Source organism: Choloepus didactylus, chromosome 19 (genome assembly GCF_015220235.1).
Source record: "Choloepus didactylus isolate mChoDid1 chromosome 19, mChoDid1.pri, whole genome shotgun sequence".
Taxonomy (NCBI): domain Eukaryota; kingdom Metazoa; phylum Chordata; class Mammalia; order Pilosa; family Megalonychidae; genus Choloepus; species Choloepus didactylus.
Genome location: NC_051325.1, coordinates 35,816,349 through 35,844,189, shown reverse-complemented (window position 1 = coordinate 35,844,189; position 27,841 = coordinate 35,816,349). Strand labels below are relative to the sequence as shown.

The 27,841-nt window shown below is 37.7% G+C and overlaps 1 protein-coding gene across 3 annotated transcripts in view; it reads right to left on the bottom strand.

The window, feature by feature from the left end:
• ASXL1 (ASXL transcriptional regulator 1) overlaps positions 1-27,841 on the bottom strand; it is an 81,547-nt gene that overhangs the window by 46,627 nt on the left and 7,079 nt on the right. For all 3 annotated transcript variants that reach the window (XM_037811029.1, XM_037811027.1, XM_037811030.1), the window contains one exon: positions 26,389-26,497. In XM_037811029.1, the coding sequence (XP_037666957.1) occupies positions 26,389-26,497 (109 nt within the window). The remainder of the gene's footprint in view (positions 1-26,388; positions 26,498-27,841) is intronic.

Sequence of the window (27,841 nt, the reverse complement as noted above, 5' to 3'; positions counted from 1 at the left end):
GGTCTGAAAACCCTTCTCCCACCCCCTTGAGGGAAGCAGCAGCCAGCGGCCATTTCCTTGCCTTGGGAATGGTTGGAAGTACTCTGCCAGAGGTGTAGCCCCACATGGAGCCAGATTTCAGCCAGGAAAATGAGGGCACAGGAATCTTACAGTTTCAGCTATCTGTGAAAACACAGCCTGTGCTTGAAGGCAAAGCAGCCTCTGAAGACAATTAATACCAAACAGCACTATCTGCTGGATAGTCCAGAAAGTGCAAGTGAATTGAAACACTTAAAAAGACGTTCCACTGCAAAGGAGAGGCTAAACCTGCTTATAATTGTGCCTAAGAGTCTCCCACTGAGTACCTCTTTGTTGCTCAGATGTGGCCCTCTCTCTCTAGCTAACCCAACTTGGCAGGTGAACTCACTGCCCACCCCCCCTCACCCCCATGTGGGACCTGACTCCCAGGGGTATAAATCTCCCTAGCAATGCAGGATATGACTCCTGAGGATGAATCTGAACCCAACACTGTGGGATTGAGAATAACTTCTTGACCAAAAGGGGGATGCAAAATGAAATGAAATAAAGTTTCAGTGGCTGAGAGATTTCAAATGGAGTCGAGAAGTCACCCTGGTGAGCACTCTTACGCGCTATATAGACAACCCTTTTTAGGTTTTAATGTATTGGAATAGCTAGAAGTAAATACCTGAAACTATCAAACTGCAACCCAGTAGCCTTGACTCTAAAACGATTGTATAACGATGGAGCTTACAAGGGGTGACAGTGTGATTGTGAAAGCCTTGTAGCTAGCACTCCCTTTATGCAGTATATGGATGGATGAGCAGAAGAATTTGGACAAAAACTAAATGAAAAATGGAGTGGGATCGGGGGGATGATTTGGGTATTCTTTGTTTATTTTTTATTTTTTATTCTTATTTTTTCTTGTACAAGGAAAATGTTCAAAAATAGATAGGGGTGATGAATGCACAACTATATGATGATACGAACAGTTGATCATACACCACGGATGACTGTATGATATGAGAATATATCTCAATAAAACTGAATTAAAAAAAAAAAAAAAAAAAATATGCTCCAGACCCTTTATTAAAAACACAGGAGCTGGTCTACATGCCCTGCACAGAAACCCAGTCCGGTCTTGATTGAGAAATACAGACAACTCAACTGTCAAAGCAGGGCTCTAAAAGAAACCCAGGTCTTGCTGATTGTGGAAAACAGAGCACCACTGGAAGCCAGCAGATCTATATTACCATACACAGTGAACTTACTGGGGTACCCAGCGCCTACCTCCTATCCCTGTGACAGGCCACAGTGGGTACCTGATTTGGGGGAAAGACTGGGGGACAGAGCCAATCTGACAACTGGTCAGTGAGAGAAACAAAGAAATATAGAGATCAAAGAAAACCAATAAGAAAACCAAGGCAAAAGGAAGAAAACAACCTCCAGAAAAAACTAATCAAGAAAATCAGATTCCTGGACAACAAAAAATAACAAGCCACATCAGGAAATACGAAGATATGGCCCAGTCAAAGGAACAAACACCTCAACAGAGATTCAAGAGTTGAAACGACTAATTAAAGATGTTCAAACAAATCTTCTAAATCAAAGCCATGAAAATGTGACAACAGAGATGAAAGATATAAAGACGACACTGGGTTACCATAAGGAGAATTCGTAAGCTTGAAAAAGCAAATGGCAGAACATACAGGAATGAAAGGCACAACAGAATAGACGAAAAGCACAATGGAGACATACAACAGCAGACCTGGAGAGGCAGGAGAAAGGATTACTGACCTAGAGGCTGAAATCCTACACACAAAAGAACAGATAGAGGAAAGAATGGGAAAATATGAGCAGGGGCTCAGGGAAAAGAATGACCACATGAAATGCACCAATATACATCACAGGTATCCCAAAAGGAGAAGAGAAGGGAAAAGGGGTAGAAAGAATACTAGAGAAAATAATCAATGAAAATCCCCCCAACTCTTAAGAAAGACATAAAAATTACAGGTCCAAGCAGCGCAGCGTACCCCAGACAGAACCGATCCAAACAGACGTACTCCAAGACACTTACTAATCAGATTATCAAACGTCAAAGACAAAGAGAGATTTCTGAAAGCGGCAAGAGACAAGCAATCCATCACATACAAGGGAAGCACAATAAGACTAAGTGTTGATTTCTCAGAAGAAACCATGGAGGCAAGAAAGCAGTGGTATGATGTATTTAAAATACAGAAAGAGAAAAACTACCAACCAGGAATTCCATACCTGGCAAAACTGTCCTTCAAAAATGAGGGAGTTTAAAATATTTACAGATAAACAGACACTGAGAGAGTTCACGAACAGGAGACTTCTACAAGAAATACTAAAGGGACAGATAGGAAAAGACAGGAGAGAGAGGTTTGGAGAAGAGTGTAGAAATGATGATACCAGGAGACAGAAATGGGTAAAGATCGGGCATTTGACGCTGAAGGAGTATATAATGTTCAACAGGATGACTGTATCAATCCAGAAATGGATAGCACAATACTGGGTGATGGTAGCACAATAGTACAATGAACAAATATGACTGTGAATACGGTTGAAGAGAGAAAAGTTAGGGGCATGTAGGACACCAGAAGAAAAGAAAAAAGATAAAGACTGGGACTGTATAACTTAGTGAAACCTAGAGTAGTCAATGATTGTGATTAAATGTACAAATATAAGAATGTTTTTATATGAGGGAGAACAAATGAATGTCAACTTAGCAAGGTGTTGAAAATGGGATGGTATTAGGGAAAAAATACAATCAATACAAACTAGAGTCTATGGTTAACAGTAACACTGTAATATGCCTCCATTAATTTTAACAAAGGTATTATACCAAAGCTAAATGTCTGTAACAGGGGTATCAGGGAGGAGTACAGAATTCTTGGGGTTGGTATTGTTTTTTGACCTTTTTATTGTATTTTATTTTTTCTTTTGTTGCTTTTTAGTTGTTGTTTTTTCTTTCTCTTTTTTTGTTTTTTCTGTTTTCTTTTTTCACCTCTTCCTCTTTCTTTGTGGAAGAAATGGAAATGATCGGGAATCACTGATTGTTTACGTAGGAGGGATTGTATGTGTGTGAATAAAACCATCTAAAAAATAAACACAGGGATACAAGTGCTGGAGAAAATGTGGAGAAAGGGATGTACCTAATCACCATTAGTGGGGAAACAGAATGATGCAGCCCATCTGGAGGCAGTGTGGTGGTTCCACAGGAAGCTAAGCATAGGGTTTCCATATGATCCTGCAACTCGTTTATTGGGTATATACTTAGAAGAATTGAAAAGAGGAACACAAATGAACATTTGCACAGTGGGATTTATGGTGGCAGTATTCATGAAAGGAGGTGGCCTAAGGATACATGGACTGATGAACAGAAGGGCGAACTGTGGTATACACATACAACGGAATACTGAGCTGCTGTTAAGAGGGAATGAAGTTGTGAGGTATATAAGTCGGTGAGTGGACACTGAGGACAGCCTACTGAGTGAAATAAACCAGAAATGAAAAGACAAACATTATAATACCTCACTAATAAAGAACTAACCATAATGTGCAAACTCTGAGAATTGAATCTCAGAGTATAGGTTATCAGGGGAAGGTTCATTAACAAGGTTCCTTGATTATAAGCTCTTTCAGCAGTTACATCTGTTCTTGAGTTGTAATGGCTATTTCTAAATTCTGAGATGCCAAGCTCTTTGTGTATAACCTGGTCGGTCCCTGGACCTTTGGGTATCGGTGTGACACCTGAGACTCAGAGCCAGAGTCTGGCAGCTATGAATGTCAGCATTACCCCATTCGGCAAACGTTAAGGAGTCTGAAAAAAGAGATCTGACCTCAATGAATGAAATGGACTTGGTTAGGACTAAGGTAAATCAGACTATGGGGTAAAGGACAATGCTGATGGTGTTTTTAAAACTTCGACTTCTGTGAGACCAAAGGAAGAGATGTTTCTTAGGTGCAAAATCTATATTTTTTGTAACACTATATAATTTAACTTGTATGGTCACTTTATTCAAACAGAATAATTACATGGAACTCTTGAACAGGGAGTGAAATCTGGTTGGTTTGTACAAGCTATTGTGAAGCCCTGATACATTACAGAGTAATCTGGGCAGAGAATAAAAATGTATTTGCAAAGCCCCCTTGAGGGACTAGGGGAAAATGTGGAAATTAATAAACTTCTCCACTTGGGGAATTACTGATATTCTCACAAGCATTGGGGACTACCACTTTAGAAGCCCGAACTCTTGATCTTGGGGCTTGTCCTTCTGAAGTTTGTTACCGCAAAGGAGAGGCTAAGCCTACTTAAAACTGTGAGTTCTAAGAGTCACCCCCAGAGAGCCTCTTTTGTTATTCAGATGTAGCCTCTCTCTCTAAGCCAACTCTGTAGGTAAATTCACTGCCCACCCCGTACATGCAACCTGACTCCCAGAGGTGCAAATCCTCCTGGCAACATGGGACATGACTCATGGGGATGGGCTTGGCCCTGGCATCATGGGATTGAGTAAGCCTTCTTGGACCAAAAAGGGAAGAAAAATGAAACAAAATAAAGTTTCAGTGGCTGAGAGATTTCAAATAGAGTTCAGAGGTCATTCTGGAGGTTATTCTTATGCATTACATAGCTATCCCTTTTTAGTTTTTAGCGTATTGGAATAGCTAGAAAGAAATACCTGAAACTGTTGAACTGCAACTCCGTAGCCTTGATTCTTTTTTTTCTTTTAATTAAATTCAGTTTTATTTAGATATATTCACATACCATGCAATTTTCATGGTGTACAATGAACTGTTCATAGTACCATCACATATAAAAGTAAAAATGAACATCCAAATCATCCCCCCTCCCACTCTATTTTTCATTTAGTTTTTGTCCCCATTTTTCTACTCATCCATCCATACACTGGATAAAGGGATCATGGTCCACAACGTTTTCACAATCACAATCTCACCCCTTGTAAGCTACATTGTTATACAATCATCTTCAAGAGTCAAGGCTACTGGGTTGGGTTGGATTTTGATAGTTTCAGATATTTACTTCTAGCTATTCCAATACATTAAAACCTAAAAAATGTTACCTATATAGTACATAAGAATGTCCACCAGAGTGACCTCTCAATTCCATCTGAAATCTCTTAGCCAGTGAAACTTAATTTCATTCCATTTCGCATCCCCCTTTTGGTCTAAAAGATGTTCTCAATTCCACAATACTGGGTCCAGATTCATCCCTGAGAGTCATATCTTGTGTTGCCAGGGAGATTTACATCCCTGGGAGTCAGGTCCAACGTATGGGAGAGGGCAGTGAGTTCAACTCCCAATTTGGCTTAAGTAGCCTTGATTCTTGAAGACAATTGTATAACTATAGTTTATACCTTATCATTGTGAAAACTTTGTGCCTTCCAATGCTTTTATCCAGTGTATGGACAGATGGGTAGAACAATGAGAAAAGAAAGTAAATGAATAATAGGGAGGGATGGGGGGTATGCGATATCTTGGGTGTTCTTTTCTACTTTAATTTTTATTCTTATTCTTTTTTTGAGTGGTAATGAAAATGTTCAAAAATCAATTGTGATGAATGCACAACTATATATGGTACTGTGAACAAATGATTGTACACTGTGGGTGACTATGGTTTGTGCCTATATTTCAACAAAAGTGAATGTAAAAAAAACAAAATAAGGTGCTATTTCACACTGACCAGATTAGCAAAAATTTGAGAACTGGACATTACTCAGGCTATAGAGGAACAGAAATTCTCATATACTGTTAAAAAAAAAGTGTAAATTCTTAAAACCACGTTAGAAAACAGTTGCATTACCTAGGAATGTTGACCAGGTGCAAGAAAGACAACAGTAACTAAAAATAAAAATCCCACCTTGATTGGAGCTTATGTATTAGTTAAAGGAGTCAAACAACAGCAACAAACAAAATAGATACATAATAAATATATTAGACAGTATATACTAAGAGGGAAAAAATAAGGCAGGGAACAGGGAGATTGGGAATGCTATGAAGGTATGGGGTGTGACAGTGTACAATCTGAGCAAATACTTAAAGGAGATGTGTGCAACGGGTTGAACAGTGTCCCCCAAAAATTCATGTCCACCCTAACCTCAGAATATATTCTTATTTGGAAATAAGGTATTTGCAGATGTAATTAATTAAGATGAGATCATACTGGATTAGTATGACTGGTACCCTTGAGACAAAGATGGAGACACACAAAGGAAGAGGAGTATGTGATGATGGGGGAAGATTTGGAGTTACACTGCCACAAGCCAAGGAACCTCTGGGGCTACCAGAAGCTGAAAGAGGCAAGGAAGGATCCTCTCCTAGAGGCTTCAGAAAAAGCATGGCCCTGCCAACATCTTGATTTCAGACTTCTAGCCTCCAGAACTATGAGACAATGTCTGTAGTCTTAAGCCACCCAATTTGTGGTACTTTTTAGTGGCAGCCCTAGGGAGCAACACATGCAGGTATTTGACAAAAAAGCATCTCAAACAGATAGAATAGCAAGGGGGAAAGCCATGAGATGGAATCATATCAGCATGCTGAAGGATCACCAAGAAGGCTAGTGTGTTTATCCAGCAGAGCGAATCAGGGGGAGGGAATGAGATAAAGGATGGGAGTGAGGAAGGGAGGCAGATCACATAAAGGAAATGTAAGCCACTCTAAGGATTTTGGCTTTTATCTGTTGTAGGGGGCGGAAATAGGACGGTTTTGATAAGAGACATGACATTATGTGACTTTTTTTTTTTTTTTTTTAATCTCTGATTTCTGTGTAAAAGCAAGGATACCAGTTAGGAAGCTACTGCTGTTTAAGCCAGTAGCTTAAACCAGTGTGATGGCAGTGAGGAAGGGGAGACTGGACATATTTTGAAAGCAGAGCAAACAGAACTTATTGATGGCTTACATGTGCCATGAGAGCAAAAGAAAAGAGTCAAGGATGATGCCAAGGTTTTGCCCTAAGCAATTTAAAACATGGAGATTTTAAGTGGAACAGGTTTGGGGAGGAAAATTCATGATTATCAGTTCTGTACATGTTAATCTTGAGATGACATTAGAAATGTGGATATACAATTCTTATATTCAGGAAGGAATCCAGGGTGGGGAAATGATTTGGAAATCATCATTGACAGGGAAACAGATGGAAAAGCAAGGGAGACAAGCTAGCAGAGCAAAAGAAAATGAAATAAAAGTGTTACAGAAAAACACTAAAAAGAACCAAGCAGATTCATCCCCTGAACTACAGTCAAGCTAAGAAATTAGATAAACTAGACACCATGACAGACAACAGTGAGGTGTGGGGTTGAGAACATGGGGACTGTGTGAAAGTCTACATTACAAGAAGATTGAAGATGGCTCCAGAACCATGCATCTAAGTGACAACCACTACCCCACCCCTTCAAGAGATGAGTGGAGCCACTACCAATCCACAAAATCACAATGCACTGAATTTCCCAGTAGTGTTTAAGAGTCTGACTCTCAAGAATAAGTTCTTAACCGAGAATCACAAGACATTTGAGTAAGCCTATGACACGAAAGATACAGGCCACAACAAATAGAAAAGTCGTGGGCTGTATAATAACATAAATAATATTTAAAATATTTTATTTGCATTACAAAATATTTTAACATAAATTTAAACATAGATAGCATCACAACAAATACCTAGGTACCTACCATCCAGAAAAAATGTTAAGCAATTTTCCAAACCCAAAAGACGTATGTCTCTAGACACTATGGGCCCACCAAATACATACAAAAGAGGTGAAAAAAGACCTTTACCAAGGTACACAATCATGAAAAAGATCCTAAGTTTTCAGGGAGAGACAACAGTACAAAAGGGGGGCACACAAAAAGGGTCAAGAATCAACAGAGCATTAGAATTCAAATGCAACATCAGACACTCCTTTTTTTTTTGAGAAAATAAAGCTCACATTTCTGAGGTTTTCAAACACTCTATACTCCATGGGAAAGAGATAAGGCTAAACATTCAATACTATACATTTCAATTTTAATGTTAAAAATTACTATTCTGAACCAATTTAACTATTCGACATCGAGAACTGTTCCCACAGCAAGTTAAAACAATGTGTTCTCCCACTGCACTTATTCGACAAAAATTTATTGAACACCTACTACAATAGATGCTAGGGAAATATAGCCAAGAACAAAGTAATATGAATTCCCCGCCTTAAGGAGCTTACAAAATAGTCAGGAAGAGAGATATCGAATTAGCCCTCCAATAATTACATCATTATAAACTTGCGATAAGTACAGGGCACAACATGAAAATCTAATTTAGAAGTTAAGGGTAAAGGAAAAAAAAAAAGTTAGGGAAGACTCCTAGGCTCCTCTGAGAAACTGTTTTAAGCTGAGACCCAGAGCCAGGCAAAAGCTGAGGGAAGACAGTTCCAAATGGGAAACTCTAAAACCATAAAGAGCTTAAGGACTTTCAAATACCTGAAGGAAGGGCAGTGTGGCTGAAACAAGGATTGGATTTTTTGTAAATGCCGTGGGAAACCACTGACAAATATCAAACAGAAGTATGTCATGAACAATTTATGATTTTAAAAATTCCTCTGAGCTGGGGGAAAATGCAGAAGTGTTGGACTTCCTTACCTGGATTGTTCCTGATGTTCTCAACAAACACTGAGGACTGAGGGTTGGGTATGCTGAGCCCTCTTATCTTAGCACCTGCCCTTATGAAGCTCATTACTGCAAAGGAGAGGCTAAATCTGCTTACAATTGTGCCTAAGAGTCTCCCCCTGAGTACCTCTTGGTTGCTCAGATGTGGCCCTCTCTCTCTAACTAAGCCACTTTGGCAGGTGATCTCACTGCCCTCCCCCCTACATGGGACCTGACTCCCAGGGGTGTAAATCTCCCTGGCAATGCAGGATATGACTCCCAAGGATGAATCCGGACCCGGCATCATGAGATTGAGAACATCTTCTTGACCAAAAGGGGGATGTGAAATGAAACAAAATTAAGTTGCACCGGCTGAGAGACTTCAAATGGAGTCAAGAGGTCACTCTGGTGGACATTCTTACGTAGTATATAGACAACACTTTTTAAGTTTTAATGTACAGGAATAGCTAGAAGTAAATGTCTGAAACTATCAAAATCCAACCCAATCCAGTAGCCTTGACTCTTGAAGATGATTGTATAACAATGTAGCTTACAAGGGGTGACAGTGTGATTGTGAAAACCTTGTGGACTGCACTCCCTTTATCCAGCGTATGGATGGATGAGTAGAAAAATGGGGATCAAAACTAAATGAAAAATAGGGTGGGGGGGGTGATTTGGGAGTTCTTTTTTCTTTTTCTTTTTTATTTTTTTTCTTATTCTTTCTGGTGTAAGGAAAATGTTCAAAAATAGATTGGGGTGATGAATGCACAACTATATGATGGTACTATGAATAGCTGTTTGTACACCATGGATAATTATATATATAGTATGTGAATGTATCTCAATAAAACCGAATTTAATTATATAAAAAAAAATTCCTCTGGCAGCTGTGTAAATAAAGGGGCAAAGGACTAGTTTTATAAGGGGACAAAGATGAAAGCAAGGAGACCAGGCAACAGCTATTTCAGTATCCTAATATATCCATATAAGGATAATTTAGGCTAGGGCAGCGGCAATGGAAATGGAACACACACACCCTCCAAAAGTGGAAGCTCTGAAAGTAGAATTGTCAGGAAAAAACTGGCAATGAAGAGTCATCTGTCTCCGAAAAGAAAAGACTAAAAGAAAAGGATTAGGTGACACTTCCTAAAGGTGCACTGTTAAAACCCATTTAGTACCACTGGGAAAAAAAGACAGCATCTTCCAGAACAGAAGAAAACATACTTTTTTTTTGGCTCCCTCTTACTCTCTTGCCTCTCATGATACACAAAGAATTTAAAGTGATTTTCTGAGAACCTTGAGCATATTTCTTAAACACATGAGAACCAACTCATTTAACTGAAGTCTCAAATCTCCTAATGTGTCCTTCAGTATTAAATATAAATCTCTCCAACAACCAAAAATGTGATTTTATACCATTTGTTTAAACTCTCTCTGACTCAGTTTCCTAATTCTACAGAAGCAGGAAACGTATTTATGCCTCAAAAGAACCAACATCAGGACTATGATGCCTGTCTGGCATATAGTTAGCCCTCAAACATTATTTTCCATCTTTTCTTCCATCCAGATTTAGCTAAACTAGAAAAAGAAGTAACTTACTTAGACTATACAAGTTTCTCAAAAAATTCTCTCAAAAATTCTGAAGCTAAGTTTATGTATTTTTTCAAATACAGTCCCAAAGAAGCCTGGGTAAGTCACACTCTTATTTTCCTAGAACCCTGGGGCTTTAAAAATCATGCCTCACAAAAATGTTTCTAACATTTTCATTTTACGTATATATATCATTTTAGCAACCCTCATATTATCATCTGTCCCACTACCCTGGACTACCACAAAATCATGCCAATGGTAATGCTTTCCAAACCACTATTAACTGACTGATCTTCACCATTCCATTCTCACTTAACTCTGCCCTTCAAGAGGCAGAAGGGCAAAAGGCAATGCATCACTTAGCATAAGAACACTCTGACCAGAAACTAAAAACAGACAAGTTCTCTCTTCTCCCTGAGCTGGCTGGGAATTCCAACAATGGTATACCCCCTTGTTTCAAAGGCTGACCCAGACCTCCCTGGAGAATTACTCAAAGAAAATAAAGAACCTTTTACCAACTGAGGGGTCAAAGCCTCTATCATCACCAAACTGCTACAGGATTGTGGGAAGATGGTGGAATACAAAAGCTCCAGGAATCAGTCCCCCACCAAAACAACTACTGAACTCATCAGAACTAATGTAATGGAAAACTCTGAAGGCAGCCAGGGCAGAGCTGGAGGAAGACACTGGAAAACTGCAGTAAATATCAGTGAATTTCACCATCCCAGCAGCAGCTACCATTCCCCAGCCCCTAACTGTGTGGCAGGCAGCAGTGGGGATTGCAGCCTGGGTTCTTGGTACAGTTTGTTATTGCCACGGTGGACTACAAGGACCTATTCCTCCAAAATCTGGGGATGTGTGGTCTGATTGATGATTACTGCTTTTGATCAGCTACTTCAGATCGCAGGGGAGCCAGCTCTGAAGGAGACCACTGTTTATATCCCTGTCAGGCAAAATTGGCAGAAGTCTTAAAGAAGCAGTGGTTTGGGTTTTTCCCCCCCTTTTCTCTTCCATTCCCCATTTGGTTTAGGAGCAAAAATAGTTTGAAAAGTCACAAACTGACGACTCCAGCCTTCAACAACAACAACAACAATACAGCAATCTCTGAGGAGTGATGAACAAAGTCTGAGGGACCTGTGGGACACCACCCAATAGACCAACAATGCATCACTGAGTCCCAAAAGAACAAGAGAGAGAAAGAGGTAGAAAAAGCATTTGAAGAGAGAGAAGGGGCAGAAAAAGTATTTAAATAAATAATGGCTGAAAATTTCCCAAATATGATGAAAGACATGAATATGCACATCCAGGAAGTGCAATGAAATGCAAGCAGAACAGACTCTTAAGGTATCTGCACCAAGACAGATTAGAGTGAAAATATCAAAATCCAAAGAGAAAGAAAAGATTTTGAAAGCAGCAAGAAAGAAACACTTGTCCCACACAAGGGATTCCCAATAAGATTAACAAAGGATTCCCAATCAGAAACCATGGGGGCCAGAAGACTATGAGATGGCATATTTAAAGTCCTTAAAGAAAAAATCTGTCAATCAATAATTCTATAACCAGCAAAATTAACTTTCAAATATGAAGGAGAAACTAAGACACTTACAGATAATCACATACTGAAAGAGTTCATTTACCCGAAGACGTGCCCTACAAAAAATGCTAAAGCAAATCCTTTAGGCTGAAATAAAAGGACACTAAGCAGTAACCTGAGGCAACAAGATGAAATAAAGAACATTAGTAAAGGTAACTAAGTAAACATAAAATCCTGTATTATTGTACTTTAAATTTGTAATTACCCCCCCCCAATGACTTAGAGAGATATGTAAAATAACATTTAAAATCTATGTTAATGGACATACAAGTATAAAGATATAGTTACACAGTAACAATATAAAGGGGGAAGGACAGAGATACATAGGAGTAGAGAGTTTGAATGCTAATAAGACCAGGCTGGTACTGACAGAACTAGGTTAACAGCAGTTTAATTTGTTAATGATTACTTCCTAACTCATTCTATGAGGTCAGCATTACCCTGATACCAAAGCCAGAAAAAGCACAAGAAAATTACAGACCAATATCCTTTACGAACATAGATGCAAATATCCTTAACAAAATACTAGCAAACCAAATCCAACAGTATACTGAAAGGATTATATACCATAACCAAGTGGGATTTATTCCAGGAAGGCAAGGACAGTTCAACATAAGAAAATCAATCTAATACACATATTAATAGAATGAAGGGAGTGGGGGGGGGGACATATGATCATCTCAACTGATGCAGAAAATACATGTGACAAAATTCAACATCCTTTTATGATAAAAACACTCAGAAAACGAGGAATAGAAGGAAACTTTCTCAACAGGATAAAGGACACGTACGAAAAACTCATAGCAAATATCATACTCAATGCAGAAAGACTGAAAACTTTCCCCCTAAGAACAGAACAAGAGAAGGATGCCACTGTCACCACTATTATTCAACTGTGTACCAGAAGTTCAGGAAACAAATAAACACACAGATGTCAGCTGGGTTTCTATATACCAGTAATAAACAACCTGAACAGAAAAATTCCAATTACAACACCATCTAAAAGAATAAAATACCTAGGAATAAATTTAACCAAGGAGGTGAAAGACTTCCATACAGAAAACTAAAACACAATGCTGAAAGAAATCAAAGACCTAGATATATGGAAACACAATCGTGTTCAAACTTAATTTTGTTAAGATGCCTAAAATAATCTACCAATTCAATGCAATCCCTGTCAAAATTCCAGTAGCCTTTTTGCAAAAATGGAAAAGCTAACCCCCAAATTCACATGGAATTGCAAGGGTACCCAATAAGCCAAAACAACCCTGAAAAAGAAGAACAAAGTTGAAGGGCTCATACTTCCTATTTCAAAACTACTATAATAATGCTACAGTAATTAAAACAATGTTTAAAAAAAATGATACTGGCTAAAGACTAGAAATATAGAAATATAGACCAATGGAAAACAACTGAGTGTGCTGAGAGTAAGGCCAGCTGCTTTTCAACAAGGGCAGCAAGCCTATTCAACAGGGAAGTAACAGTCTCTTCAACAAATGGTGCTGGGAAAACTATACACACACATAAAGAAGTGAAGTGCCAGTACATACTACAACATGAATGAACTCTGAAGACATCACGTTGAGTGAAATAAGCCAGAAAATAAAAGGACAAACATTATATGATTTCTCTTACATGAAATACTTACAATAAGCAAACTGAGAAAGAAAGCAAAATAGTGCTTACCAAGGATGGGGGGAGGGAGGAATGAGGATTTATTGCTAAATGAGGATGAGTTTTACTTTGGAATAATGAAAATAGCCTGGAAAGAGACAGTGGTGAAATTTACACAGTATTGTCAATGTACTTAATGTCAAAGAATTATCCACTTAAAATAGCAAAAATGATTTTCACATTATGTATATTTTACCACAACTGAAAATAAATTAATTATTGAAAAAAGAAAAAAAAAAAGAAACAAACTGGTTGTACAGTTAACAGAATAAACGCTATCCTAACTGGGACTTCTGCATAGACATCCTACAGTAGAGAGTGGAACAGGATTTTCAATAAAAGTCAGCCTCCAGTAAATACCAAAAGCATCACAAAACAATGAGAAAGAAAAATATCAAAGATAATATATTTCTACACATAATAGTCTAGATATCAGAGTGAATGCAACAGACGGTTCTTGACTGAATTTTTTAGTCCAGGAGGTTTTCAACAGAGCTCCAGGGTCCTGGAAAGATGTCTTAGGTGCTTAGGGTGTGAGGTGGGGATGGTGAACCCACAAAAATGGAGAAGTTGGGTCCTCACACTTTGTTTCAACAAAAGCAGCTTCACGGTCATCTATATTTTGCAATTCCATTTCATGAGATTAAAGGGTTTTACACCTGAAATATTTAAACAACCCACGTATTTTAACTCATCAGTGTTAAAGATAAAGGGGTAAGGAGATATTCAGTAATACTTAAAGTGTTATGCTGGAATCCAGACTTGAATCCTATTTCAGTGCCACCATGTATCATTCATTCTAGCACAGAAAAGAAAACCAACAATTAGAAATGCCAATATAATTAAGGCAGAATCCAGAGACTCAAACCAACCAGTCATAATCAGAAAGTTCACATTTAGGGATATGAAAAGCAACTTTCATTTAACAATTACAAGAGTTCTCGTTAAGTAAAGTAAATGTGACAAGGAATTTGCAAGATGCTTCCAAAAGATGAAGTGGCCAAAGATCATAAAACCTGAAAAAGAGAGACCCCAATGGATCAAGACGGTGGAATGAAACACTTCAGGACTCCATTCCCCAACAAAAGCCTTAAATAACCAACAAGAACTGGAAGAAACATCTTTCTCAAAGCTATAGAAGACAATTAAAGGACTGCAGTAACAGGGTAAGCACTGATTCAACAAAAAGGCTACTTAAAAGTGTCATGATCATGTGGTACCCTGCTAGCCCTTCCTCAACCCCTCACTGGCTCAGGTGAAAAGCCAGTCCTTGCTCCCAGGGTGGACCTCCTGTGCTCCCCAGGTGGATCCCTGGTCCCACTACCTGAGGGTGCAAAGTAATCCTCAAGCACACCATGGGAGCATGTATGTCTGGCACAATCTGTCTAGAGGTGGCCTGAGGGACCTCGTCATTCCAGAACTTGCCCTGCATATAAAAAGGAAGCTCACAGAGCAGCTCTCCTATGGAACACTGTGGGAGAAAACTTAAAAGTGGTAGCCTGGGGATTGCTGGCTGTAGGACATACAGTGTAGTACCCAGAGATGTGAGGAAACTGTCCCCTAAGGAAGAGGGGACATTCCTATCCATATAAATGGGGGAATTCCTACAGCCATATGGGCATGCCAAAGAAAAGAGGCATGTACAGAAAGGATCAGAGAGGACCCTATGCTTTGGCCTGGAGCTATTCTCTAAACTCTTTGTACAGATAAGCCTGGAAGGAGGAGAACACTAGCAAAGACTTGGAAAAGTTATTTCTTTTTATCCCCCCCCCCTTTTTTTTTTTTTTTTGGCTAGCTTCTGGCATTCAAGGAAAGCTCTGTCATAATACTAACTGGATACAAGCTTAAAGAACAGAAGTCTCAGAGTCTAAATTCCAGCTATAAATTATTATTAAAATGTCCAGGTTCCAATGAAATATTATAAAACATACAAAGAAACAGGAATTGATGGCCCAGGCAAAGGAAAAAATTAAAACAGGAGAAACCACCAAAAAGGAGGACCAGATCTAGGACATCCAAGACAAAGAATTTTCCTTCAAATGTTCCTAAATATGTTCAAAGGGCTAATGGAAAACATGAACAAAGAATATCACAGAACATAAAGAGTGTTGAACACAGAGTATCAACAGAGAAATGGAAATTATTAAAAGGAACAAAACAGACCTGAAGATCATGGTAAAAAAATTAAAAACTGCCTTGAAGGGTTTAACAGCAGATTGGAGCTGGCAGAATAAAGGATCAGTGAACCTGAGGATAAGACACTTGAAATCATCCAGTCTGAGAAGAAGAAAGAAAAATGAATGAAAAAAGTGAACAGAGCCTGAGGAACATGTGGGACGCAATCAAGCATTCCAATATATGCATTGTAGGAATCCCAGGAGGAGAAAGAAAGAAAGAAAGAAAGAGGCAGAGAGAATATTCAAAGAAATAATGGCTGACAACTCCCCAAATATAATCAATGACATAAACAGACACATCCAAGATGCTCAAATAACTCAGAGAGGATAAACCCAAATAGACTTATACGCAACATATTATAAACGAACTTCTGAATGTCAAAGACAAAGGGAATTCTGAAAGGTGTAAGAGAGAAGCAATGTATAACATTCAAGGGAGACTCAATAAGATTAAATGCCAATTTCTCATCGGAAATCAGGGAGGCAAGAAGGCAGTGAGATAACATACAAAAAGTACTGAAAGTAAAAAAGTGCCAGTCAAGAATTCTATATCCAGCAAAATGTCTTTTAAAAATGAGGGGGAGAAACCCAGCAGTCTGGACTCCTGAAGACAATTATATAATAATGTAATAATGTAGATTACAAGGGGTGACAGTGTGATTGTGAAGACCTTGTGGATCACACCCCCTTTATCTAGCGTATGGATGAGTGGAGGAATGGGGATAAAAACTAAAGGACAAATGGGGTGGGATGGGGGGATGATTTGGGTGTTCTTTTTTCACTTTTATTTTTTATTCTTGTTCTGGGTCTTTCTGACTAAGGAAAATGTTCAGAGATCGATTGTGGTGATGAACGCATAACTATGTTATCATACTGTGGACAGGGGATTGTATACCATGGATGATTGTATGGTGTGTGAATGTATTTCAATAAAACTTAATTTAATTTAAAAAAAAAAAATAATATATAGGCCAGTAAAATAAAACAAGGAATAGTTAATTCATAAATTTAAACAAAAATGTAAAAAAAAAAAAAAAAAAAAAAATGAGGGGGAGAGTAAGACATTTTCAGACAAACAAAAGCTCAGGGATTTTATTAGTGGTAGACCCTTCTACAGATGTTAAGAAGAGTTCTGCAGGTTGAAAGTAAGGACACTAGACAATAGATCGAAGCTGCAGGAAGAAATAAGGACCTGTAGTAAGCCAATAATACTGTTTTGGGTTTGTCACGCCACTTTTTACTTTCTTCATGATCTAAAGGGAAAATGCATAAAATGCAATGATAAATCAGTGGTTTTGCACTCATAATTTTAAAATTGCAAACTGTGACAGGACTCTAAAAAGATGGGGGCGTGGAGGGGTACAGAAACATAGCTGTGTATATCATTGAAATTAAAGGGGTATGTAAGCAACCAACAGTGTTATAGATTTAGCATGTCAAATTTAAAACCCATGGTAACCACAAAGCAAATATCAGAGAAAAGGCAAGTTCACAGAGACAGAAATTAGAGCAGAGGTTGCCAGAGGTGAGGGTAAGGGGAATGGGGAGTTAACGTATAATGGGTGTAAGGTTTCTGTTGGGAAAATTCTAGTAATGGAAGGTGGTGAAGTACTATAACATTGTACATATGAGTAATTCCACTGAATGGTATACTTGGGAGTGGTTGGGATGGGAAAGTTTATGTTGTATATATGTTCCAACAATTAAAAAAAAAAAAGACTGAACAACTAAACAATGATAATCAAATGTAACACGTGATCCTGGATGGACTTATTAAGGAAGGAGAAAAGGCTGAAAAGAACATTATTGGGACTTATGGAACAATTATAATATAGACTGTAAGCTTTATTATCAATTTTCAATTTCTTGAACTTGATAACTGCCCTTAAGGTGGATATATAAATGAATATCCTAGTTTTAAGGATATGTACATGACAGCATTGAGTGTTAAAGAAGCATGATGTACATAACCTCTCTAGCATTCAGAAAATGGATTGATAGTCAGACGGATGGATACATAGAGTGACAGATTAATGGACTGCTAGATTTATATAGCAAATGCAGCAAACAGAACTGGTAGATCTGTTTATCTGGGGGATAGGGGTATACTGGAGTTATAATGGGGTTTGTATTATTTTTGCAATTGTCTGTAAATTCAAAACTATTTCAAAATAAAAGTTTATAAGCAAAAATAAATTAAGAAACTGAAGAAAAACTCTTTGTTCTACACTGGCATAATGAAAAGAAATCAAATTCAAAGGTGTTAACCTCGGTTCTAGTCCCAATTTGACCACATATATTACTCACACAGAGAAATAATTTATGATGAAGAATAAATCATACTGTCTGTTAGAAGTTCAGTGTTCTAGCTACAAAATGAGAATGGACTGGATGATGAGATCCCCTCCCATACTAAAATTTTAGGATTCTAAGTATTGAAAGATTATATACTTGAAGTCTTATACAGACTACAAAAGACATTGTCTAAAAATGTCACTACCATATTAAATGAAAACAGAAATTCTTTTTTTCTAACAAGCAACATGATCAAAGTTCAAAACTCTAAAAGGAATAAGATGAGTATTTAAGAAGTACCTAAAATGTTTAAACCATTTCTAATGGCTCATTTTCTTACTTCATCAATTAAGAGGAACCAGATTATGGCCATAGGCCGGAAAAGATTTCTTTCTAGTGTCAGCAGATTTCTGCACAGATTACATGGGACTGCTCCAACGAGGGCAAGGAAAAAAGTGGTTCTTAAAAGTCAACTTGCCAAGCATAAGAAAAAATAACCAAAACCATGCATATTGTGTTACAAAAACTGACATAAAGCAAGGTGAGATACAAGGAGAATTAGCTGATTTAAGATTCTCACGGTATCTTCTACTTCTCATTCAGCCAATATTTACTGAGTAACCGTTACGTCCCAGGCACAGGGATACAATGAAAACAAAGTCCAAGTTCTACTGCCAACAACAACCAGGCAACCAAATAAACAAGGTAATGTCAGATACTAATAGGGCTATGAAACAAACAATAACAGAAATAATGTTGTAGAATTAGGTTGGAAGTTAAAAGGACATATAACTAAGAAGATAGTATTGACTAAGAACCAAATGAAAAGCAGTTATCACCAAGCAAAGATCTAGTAGCAGAGTTTTCCAGGCAGAGGGACTACCATGTGCAAGAGCCCTGAGGAAGGCACCATTTGGAGATGTTTGAGAAACAGTGAGGGCCAGGGTGGCTGAAGGATAATGACCAAGGGAAAGTGCTAGAAGAGCAGGTCAGAGAGCAAGAGAGTGACAAGACTTGATTTGCATTCTAAAAGACCATTCTGCTTGCTGTGCAACTATCAATAATCAAAATGTATTCTGATATTGCCTTGCAAATGGTAAAAATTCCATGATCTTATTGTATCTGAGTCTAGGCTTATTTCATTTGTTATTCTTCTCTTGGTTTTAATGGTAACAAATAGTTGTGAAATCACTGTGAATGTGGAATTGTGTGAATTCAAATAACATTGTAAGAATGCAATAATTATCTCCCTCTCTTCCTCTATTTGCTTTTTCCTTTCTCTTATTTGCAAACTGAAATTTAATGGATGGTTACTTTAAGTATAACCATCCATTTTTTTATGAAGATGTTTTTTATACTTTTAAAAATATTCTAAGTATTAGAAAGGTTCAACTGAGCTTGTTAATAGAATTTAAAAAGACCCTGAAGGCTGAGCCCTATGCTGCCACATAGGGTATAATAAAGTGCAAAAGCCACGAATGACATGTTGATCTGACCAACAACAAAACCAGTAAGTTTCAGACAACTGCAATTATGTCTGACAGTGAATGCTGGAATAACCCATTCACCAACCCAGTTTAAACTTACCACCTGTGACACAACCACTGAATCACAAAAGCACAGTAGTTCCACATGAGAGTCCTAAAAAATGTCAAACACTGCAAGGAGCTCCCAGTGGTTTTCTAAGGAAAGGAGATCCCAACTACGGTTGCTGCAAAGGAGAGGCTAGGCCTCCCTATAATTGTGCCTAAGAGCCTCCTCCCGAATGCCTCTTTGTTGCTCAGATGTGGCCCTCTTTCTCTAGCTAAGCCAACTTGAAAGGTGAAATCACTGCCCTGCCTCCCTACGTGGGATCAGACACCCAGGGGAGTGAATCTCCCTGGCAATGTGGAATATGACTCCCGGGGAGGAATGTAGACCTGGCATCGTGGGACGGAGAACATCTTCTTGACCAAAAGGGGGATGTGAAAGGAAATGAAATAAACTTCAGTGGCAGAGAGATTCCAAAAAGAGCTGAGAGGTCACTCTGGTGGGCACTCTTACGCACAATTTAGACAACACTTTTTGATTCTAAAGAATTGGGGTAGCTGGTGGTAGATACCTGAAACTATCAAACTACAACCCAGAACCCATGAATCTCAAAGACAATTGTATAAAAATGTAGCTTATGAGGGGTGACAATGGGATTGGGAAAGCCATAAGGACCACACTCCCCTTTGTCTAGTGTATGGATGGATGAGTAGAAAAATAGGGGAAGGAAACAAACAAACAAACAGACAAAGGTACCCAGTGTTCTTTTTTACTTCAATTGCTCTTTTTTACTTTAATTATTATTCTTGTTATTTTTGTGTGTGTGCTAATGAAGGTGTCAGGGATTGATTTAGGTGATGAATGTACAACTACGTAATGGTACTGTGAACAATCGAATGTACGATTTGTTTTGTATGACTGCATGGTATGTGAATATATCTCAATAAAATGAAGATTAAAAAAAATAAAATAAAACAAAACAATGAAAAGCAAAAAAAAAATAATAATAAAAAAATAAATGGGAAGGGCAGTATAATATGCTAATATCTGCAATGTGGATTGATGGTTTGTGATACAAAATGTGATTCTGTAAAGTTCCTCCAAGATAAACTATTTTTTTAATAAATTTTGAAGCATTTAAAACAAACAAACAAACAAACAAAAAAAAACAAAAAACAAAAAACAGTATAAATCCGACCTCTAACCAGGCATAACTGACACTGATAGCTGGTATCAGGCAAAGCTTAAGGAAAGCAATTCAACTCAAGGATTCAAACATAGATAGATTCCATCTATCCTATTCATTCTTAAGGACTAGCTCTGAAGACTGATGCAAGCATCTATGGATCAAGTGTCAAACTTACCATCACACCAGCATGGCTTTCATCAGAGAAGGAACCCTGTGGCATGTCCAGAAAGACTCCAGCTTATCAGTAAACCTTTAATAATCACGAATAAGACCACCAAAAGGTATCCAGAACCGAAAGAATTCCTATTTTTAAATAAGTAATGGAAAATACATGGAAAAACGTAATTCTGACTTGGCCCACCAGAAGAAATTTCTAATCAGAGCGGAGAAAAACCACCAAGCCATTCTATTTTTCCTTACACATAAGGGAAGATTTAGACAAAGAAAATGCCACAGGATTCCAAAGACATCACTACCATCTTCAAAAAGAAAAAAGGGGAAATATGAGTTAAATATGTATGTTTTGCTGTCCCTTATTTCAGGCAATATCCTGACCAAACTACCTCTAGGGTAGACCATTACTGAAAACATCCCCTCACATTTCAACCTTAGCTGCTGAGTGGCATGGGGTCATAACCTGGAACAGTAGACATGTTCTAGGCAGTACCTTAAAGGAGTCTGGAAATAAAATTTCTACATTTTTATCAGTGCTTTAAAGATATATTAAATTTTAAAAGACAACTGGCCTGGACTCTTCAAAAATGTCACTGTCATGAAAAACAAAACAGGGCAAGGGTACTGTTCTCCATTAAGGGATATTAAAGAGACATGACAAACAAACATAATGCATGGTCCTTGACTGGAAGCTGGATTTAAAAAATCCTCTATCGCCAGCTGTCTTCAGAGAAAGTCATCATAGCTTCTTGCTTCAACAGTGCTTGAACAAAACCTGGGACTCCTCCCCTTCAGCCAACATTCCAAGCCAGCCCTCCACCACCTCCTCATGGCACCCTTCAACCACCTCCTCAAAGGCTCCCACTGCTACAGTGCTGCACTACCACCAGCTCTCCTCAGCCACCTGCCATGACAACCACATCACCTTGCAGGTGTGCCAGAACTACAACCAGGACTCAGAGGCCACCATCAACTACCAGACCAACCTGGAGCTCTACACCTCTTACATTTACTTGTCCACACCTTACTACTTGACCGTGATGATGTGGTTTTGAAAAGTTTTGCCAAATATTTTCTTCACCAATCTCACAAGGAGAGAGAACATGCTGAGAAACTTATGGAGCTACAGAAGGAATGAGGTGGCCGAATCTTCCCTTAGGGTATCAAAAAACCAGAACTGGAGGACCAGCGGGCTGGCTGAATACAATGGCGTTGTGTGTTACACTTGGAAAAAAGGGTAAATTACCCACTATTGGAACTGAACAAACTGCAGTTTGTGTAAACTGCACAAACTAGTGACAAAAACAACACCTACTGTGTGACTTCACTGAGATTCATTACCTGAAAGAGCAGATAAAATCCAAAGAATTGAGTACTATATTACCAACTTGCACAAGATGCCCCCCTCACCCCCCACCCCCGCTAGCTTAGCAGAGTATCTCTTTGACAAGCACACCCTGGGAAACAATGATGAGGAAAGCCAGGCTTTAGGCTACCTTCCTTATAGCCACAGGGGTGACTTTCGTGTTCACCACAGCAGTGCATGCATGTTGGGTTTACCTTTACCTTTTCTATAATTTGTATCAACAGCCACCAAGTTCTTTCATTTATACCATTCCTTCAAATAAAGTAATGTGGTACACACACACCCCCCAAAAAATGCTATAAAGAATATTTTTTGAAGAAAAATTTTGATATGGATTATATATTATATGCCTATGTATTAATGTTAAATTTCTTGAATTTGATAATGAATATTGTGGTTATGTAGGCAAATGTCCTTGTGCTTAACAAATACATTCTAAAATATTTAGGGGTGAAGTGCCATGTTTGTACTTAACACTTTCAAATGATTCTGAAAGAAATGCATACATATGTTGAGTGGGATAAAGCAAATGTGATGAACTTGAAACACTTAGTAAACCTAGGTGAATGCTGTAGAGTGGGGTGTTCACTTTAAGAGTCCTTCAATTTTTCTGTGGGTTTGAAAATTTTCAAAATAAAAAAAATGAAAGATAAAAATTTTAAAACGTACTTAATACCATCTTTGACTTGGGAGTTTATCAGACAGAAACTAGGATTCTCAGAAGATCAAGATGGTAACAGACTGGTTCAGATTTTTTATATCCTTTCTCATACACTCTAGAATAACAATAAATACCTATACAACTTCTAGGAGACAGTATGGCTTTAACGAGGCATTTAACAAGAGATTAATAAATTACCGCACATTCATAACCTGGAATCCTATAACAATCTTTAAAAAGAATAAGGAGTATCTAGATGTACCATCATGGGAAGTAGTTCAAACTATATTAATTGAAGAAAGCAGGCAGAAAAGCTAAAAGGAGAGTATGTTCCAATTTTTCAAATATTATTAATAATATAAATTATCATTTAATATAAGATATCTGACAGAATAATGACCTGTTAAGAGTTGTTACAGGTGGCAGAATTTTATGGGTTACTTATATTTTCTCTGTACCAAACTGCATTGTACATAAGTATATATTGCTTTTATGCAGGGTCAACAACATTAAGAGACACACAAGGTAAAATTCTACCAAAGCCTTGACAATCAGCACTCTTCTCATTTTGGCTCTGGTATCTGAGCTAGATGACAGAGGCAGATCAAGGAAAAGTTCCACCACAATTATGAGCTGTATTTATCAACAGATGTCAAAACAAAAAGATAGCAATGAAAATAATGAATGATGAAACTATTATTTATGAATTCATTCATTAAATACATATTTATTGAAGGCTACTTTGTACCTAGGACTATGGACTAAAATAAGACTCTGCCCTCAAGAAATTCACTTTCTAACTAGAGGAATAAAAGACGAGAGAAGTGATACTTGCTGATATACAACTCCAAAGAGCAAGATGCTATGCAGGAAAAGCAACATAAAGCCAAAGGCAGATGAGATGATATGCTAATAAATATATTTTAAACCAATGCACCTCAGACACAGGCTGCAAACTAACAGAAGATGCCAACCAAGTCTACAGAAGATTCATATAATGGTGCTTTTCAAGGTTTCAGTCATGAAAAATAAAAGATCACAAAAAAAGGTTGGAAAAAATATAACTTGAGATATCAAAATTAAAACGAAAAAATGTAATTCAGTTCAAATATTTACTGAGCACAGACTAAGCCAAGAATTCTGCCTAGAAGCAAGTTACAATGAGAAGTAAAACTCAGTTTCTACCCTCAATGTGCTCACAGAAACTGTATTTCTCCTCCAATTAAGGATGAAGAACCTAAAAAAATACCATAAAGGCCACCATTTACTAAGGACTTTCTCTGTGTTAGATACACCATAAAAAGGAGTTAAATCTTTCCAGGTTATAAAGCTAGGTTTTGAAGTCAGGGCTCTGACTCTCCCAAGGCCCAGTTTCTGACATTACATTATGCTGCCTCTTAACAAAAAGATTACAAGGACAAAAATGTCTGAAATATAAGATATAAAAACAATACAACCTCTTCTGTTGCTCAGATGTGGCCTTTCTCTCTCTAAGCTCAATTCAGCAAATAAATTCATTAATCTCCCCCCATGAAGGACACGACTCCCAGGGGACTGAATCTCCCTGGCGACGTGGGACATGACTTTTAGGAATGAGCCGGGCCCTGGCAGCGAAGGACTGAAAATGCCTACTTGACCAAAAGGCAGGGGTGGGAGGGGATGTGACAAGCTGAGGTCACAGTGGCTGAGAGATCTCAAACCAAGTCGAGAGGCTATCCTGGAGGTTTCTCTTATGCAATCTCCAACTAGACATCCCAATGGCCACAGCATGCCATGCACTTACCAAAAATAGTCCCCAAATACCTAGGTCCCTACCTGAGATTCTATAAAAGATTCACTTGCTAAGTTTTATCTCTCAGAAATGTAAATCCATCAGAGTGTTCCTATGCCAGACAAGTCCTAAAACCCAGAGGCAACGGCCTCTTTAACAACAATCAGATGCAGCTCCCTTCCCCAAACTGTTGACACCCCCTTTCAATATGAACAAGTTAGGGTGCTCATTGTCTAGACACCCCTGAAGATGGAGAAAGAGATTAAGTGAGAGGAAGGGGTAGCAAAAAACAAGATGAGATTTAACAAAGGTCTATGAATACTGAAACTTTATATAAATATATATATATATTTTTAGATGCTGGGGTATTGGAATAGCTGGAAGGAGGTAACTGACATGGTAGAAGTGTCACCTATAACATCCTTTGAAATATTTTCTATCGCTATTCATTGAATTGTGCTTTGAAAGTCTTCACCTATTTGTGTATACCCTATACTGCATAAGGAAAGAACTGAAACTGGAACTGTAATCCGTAACAATTTTTTTAAATTACCTATATAACTGCTTGTTGAGCTGTACATCAAAAGTTAACACCTTTTCGTATGCATGTTATATTTTACAATAATGGAAATAGCTGGAAAAAAAGTACAGAAAACAAAAATATCTAAACATAAAATACATGTGATATGTACATAAAAGAGACCAAGTTTTATGACTACAGGTTATAGATGATATTCGTTCAACTGTTTAATTTTTTAATTAATACAAGAAATTTATTGTAATTTCTGTCAAGATAGAATATAATTTCTATCAAGAAAACAAAACTAAAAGGGAAAGGTCTGTATAATGACTACTGCAATTTATAAATGCATTATGGAAGAGCATGAGGGTCAGCATCCAATTTTCAGTATCCCCCAGTGTCAAATGGTTATGTTATTTCTAAATCAGGTTGACACTACAGCCTGCAGGCCAAATCTGGTCCACCACCTGTTATTGTAAATAAAGTTTTACTGGAACACAGCCATGCAAATTCATTTGTGTATTATCTATGGCTACTTTCCTGCTACAAAAGCAGAGTTCAATAGTTACAACAGGAACAGTATGACCACAAAGCCTAAAGTATTTACTATCTAGCCCTGGTCTAAATGATAACCACATATATCACAAATGGTAGAAAAATAATTAGCCTGTTCCATTTCAGCCCTATTTAAGCTTTGTCATGAATTCTACCTGATTTATGTTCTCATCCTTTATAATTAGTGTCATTTAGTAAATGCGAACAAGTTTTTGAATTTCCACAAATAAATTCAAATTTCAGTTATTTGCCACAGAATACGTCTTACTTCAGTTCCCAGTAATTCATCCTTCACAACCTTACTACAAATAAAATACCAATTAAGGCACATTTCCTAATTGCCCACACACATACTTATCCCCCAGCTATATACCAACAAAGGTACAGACAAGCAAAAGCTGACAGAAAGACAATCACTGATTTTACTAAATAATTGCCATACCTTGTCCACACTAGAACATCCCACTCAAAGTACCATTTCAGCACCATTTATTAGGAAAAAAAATTCATGGACCTCATTGAAGACAGAATTGCTGGAGTAGGGCCCAAGAATCTGTATTTTAGCAAGTCTTCCAGGTGATTCCTATGCAAAGAAAAAGTTTGAGAACCACTGCACTAAAACAGAGTTTATATTACTTACCTTGAGTGTGAAAAGGCTTATTCGACCAGGCAATTTATAAAACAGCCCCTCTCCTCCTCTTGAATTGGAATGTAGCATGGCATTGAGGCATGCAAGAGGTGATGTACCACTGTAAAAACACAACGGATGAATGAGGGTCATACAAATCCATTTACCTACTCACTCAAAGGCTTACTGGCCTCCAACTCACTTTTAAATCAAAAAGAAGGGGAGCAAGAAATATGGAAGAAAAGATCCAAGGATAATGATTCTGCTGTGAAAGTAGTAAAAGAATAACCAAATGAAATCACAAAAATCATGCCCAGAGAGCTCTGGGATAAGACACATGATCTCCCACTTTATACCTAACACTTCTTTAGTGTCTTTTGATGATATGAACCGAATTCCCAAGAAGTCAAAAAAAAAACACTTAATGATTTTTTTCAAGTTAATTCAGGAGTTTTGGAAAACAATAACAGAAGACACTGCACAATATTTTAATATTAAATTTTAACAATTTTTAAAATTACTAACATTTTAATATTATTTTAAAACAAAACTGAGTTCCCTAGTATCGATATTTCAACCTGAATACCATGCTCAGAAATTGCCACATAACATTATCACCACAAAGACGGCACACTCAATCAACAACGCTGTCCCAACAAAACAAGCACATTTTTATCACTTAAATATTTTTCTAATAAGCACATTTCAGTGTAAATGAAAACGTATTTCATTTGCTTTTTCTCTGTTGGTGAGGGGAGAAGGAAAGGATGAATTTCATTCTACATCTATCCAAGAGCAATCATTTAAATTTGAATGTAAAAAGAAAAGTAAGTCAAACGGATTTAGTGCCCAATAATGTTCAAGCATTAAACCAAAAAGGATGGTATATTAAATTGTTCCAAGGTCCTTGCCACAACAGTAGGACACAAAACAATGACAATTCAGTGAGATAGAGGCTACTTACTGAATCTTAAAATAGAAAACCTATCAAATGCCCATTATTTATATTAACAGTTTGGTACTAGCATGTCAGTGCTAGGGATCACCTGTGACCCTTCTCTTTCCTCTCCTCAGCATGTTAAAAAAAAATTTAAATATCTTAAGTAAAGCCTCTTCATGTTTTTCAGAACTAGAAGCTCTAATTTATGCAGAGTGTTAAAAATAAATTCTGATTCTAAAAAAGCCATTTAAAAAAAATTCAAACTAATTCTACTCTGGAACACACTGGATGCTAAAAAAAATTTCACCAAGAACCAATCTCTAAAAGAAATCTTGTGCAATATCTGGAGTATCAAGTGGGTGTGCTAACATCTCTGCCACAAAGGGGGAACCGCAGGCTGGCAGAGTCCTCCTGCGAATAATGTGACTCCTACACACTGTACCCGTCTACAAATTACAGAGCTGCTCACTCATCACAAGCCACCACGACTGCCTCATAAAACTCCTTTAAGAGCAAAAGAAGAAA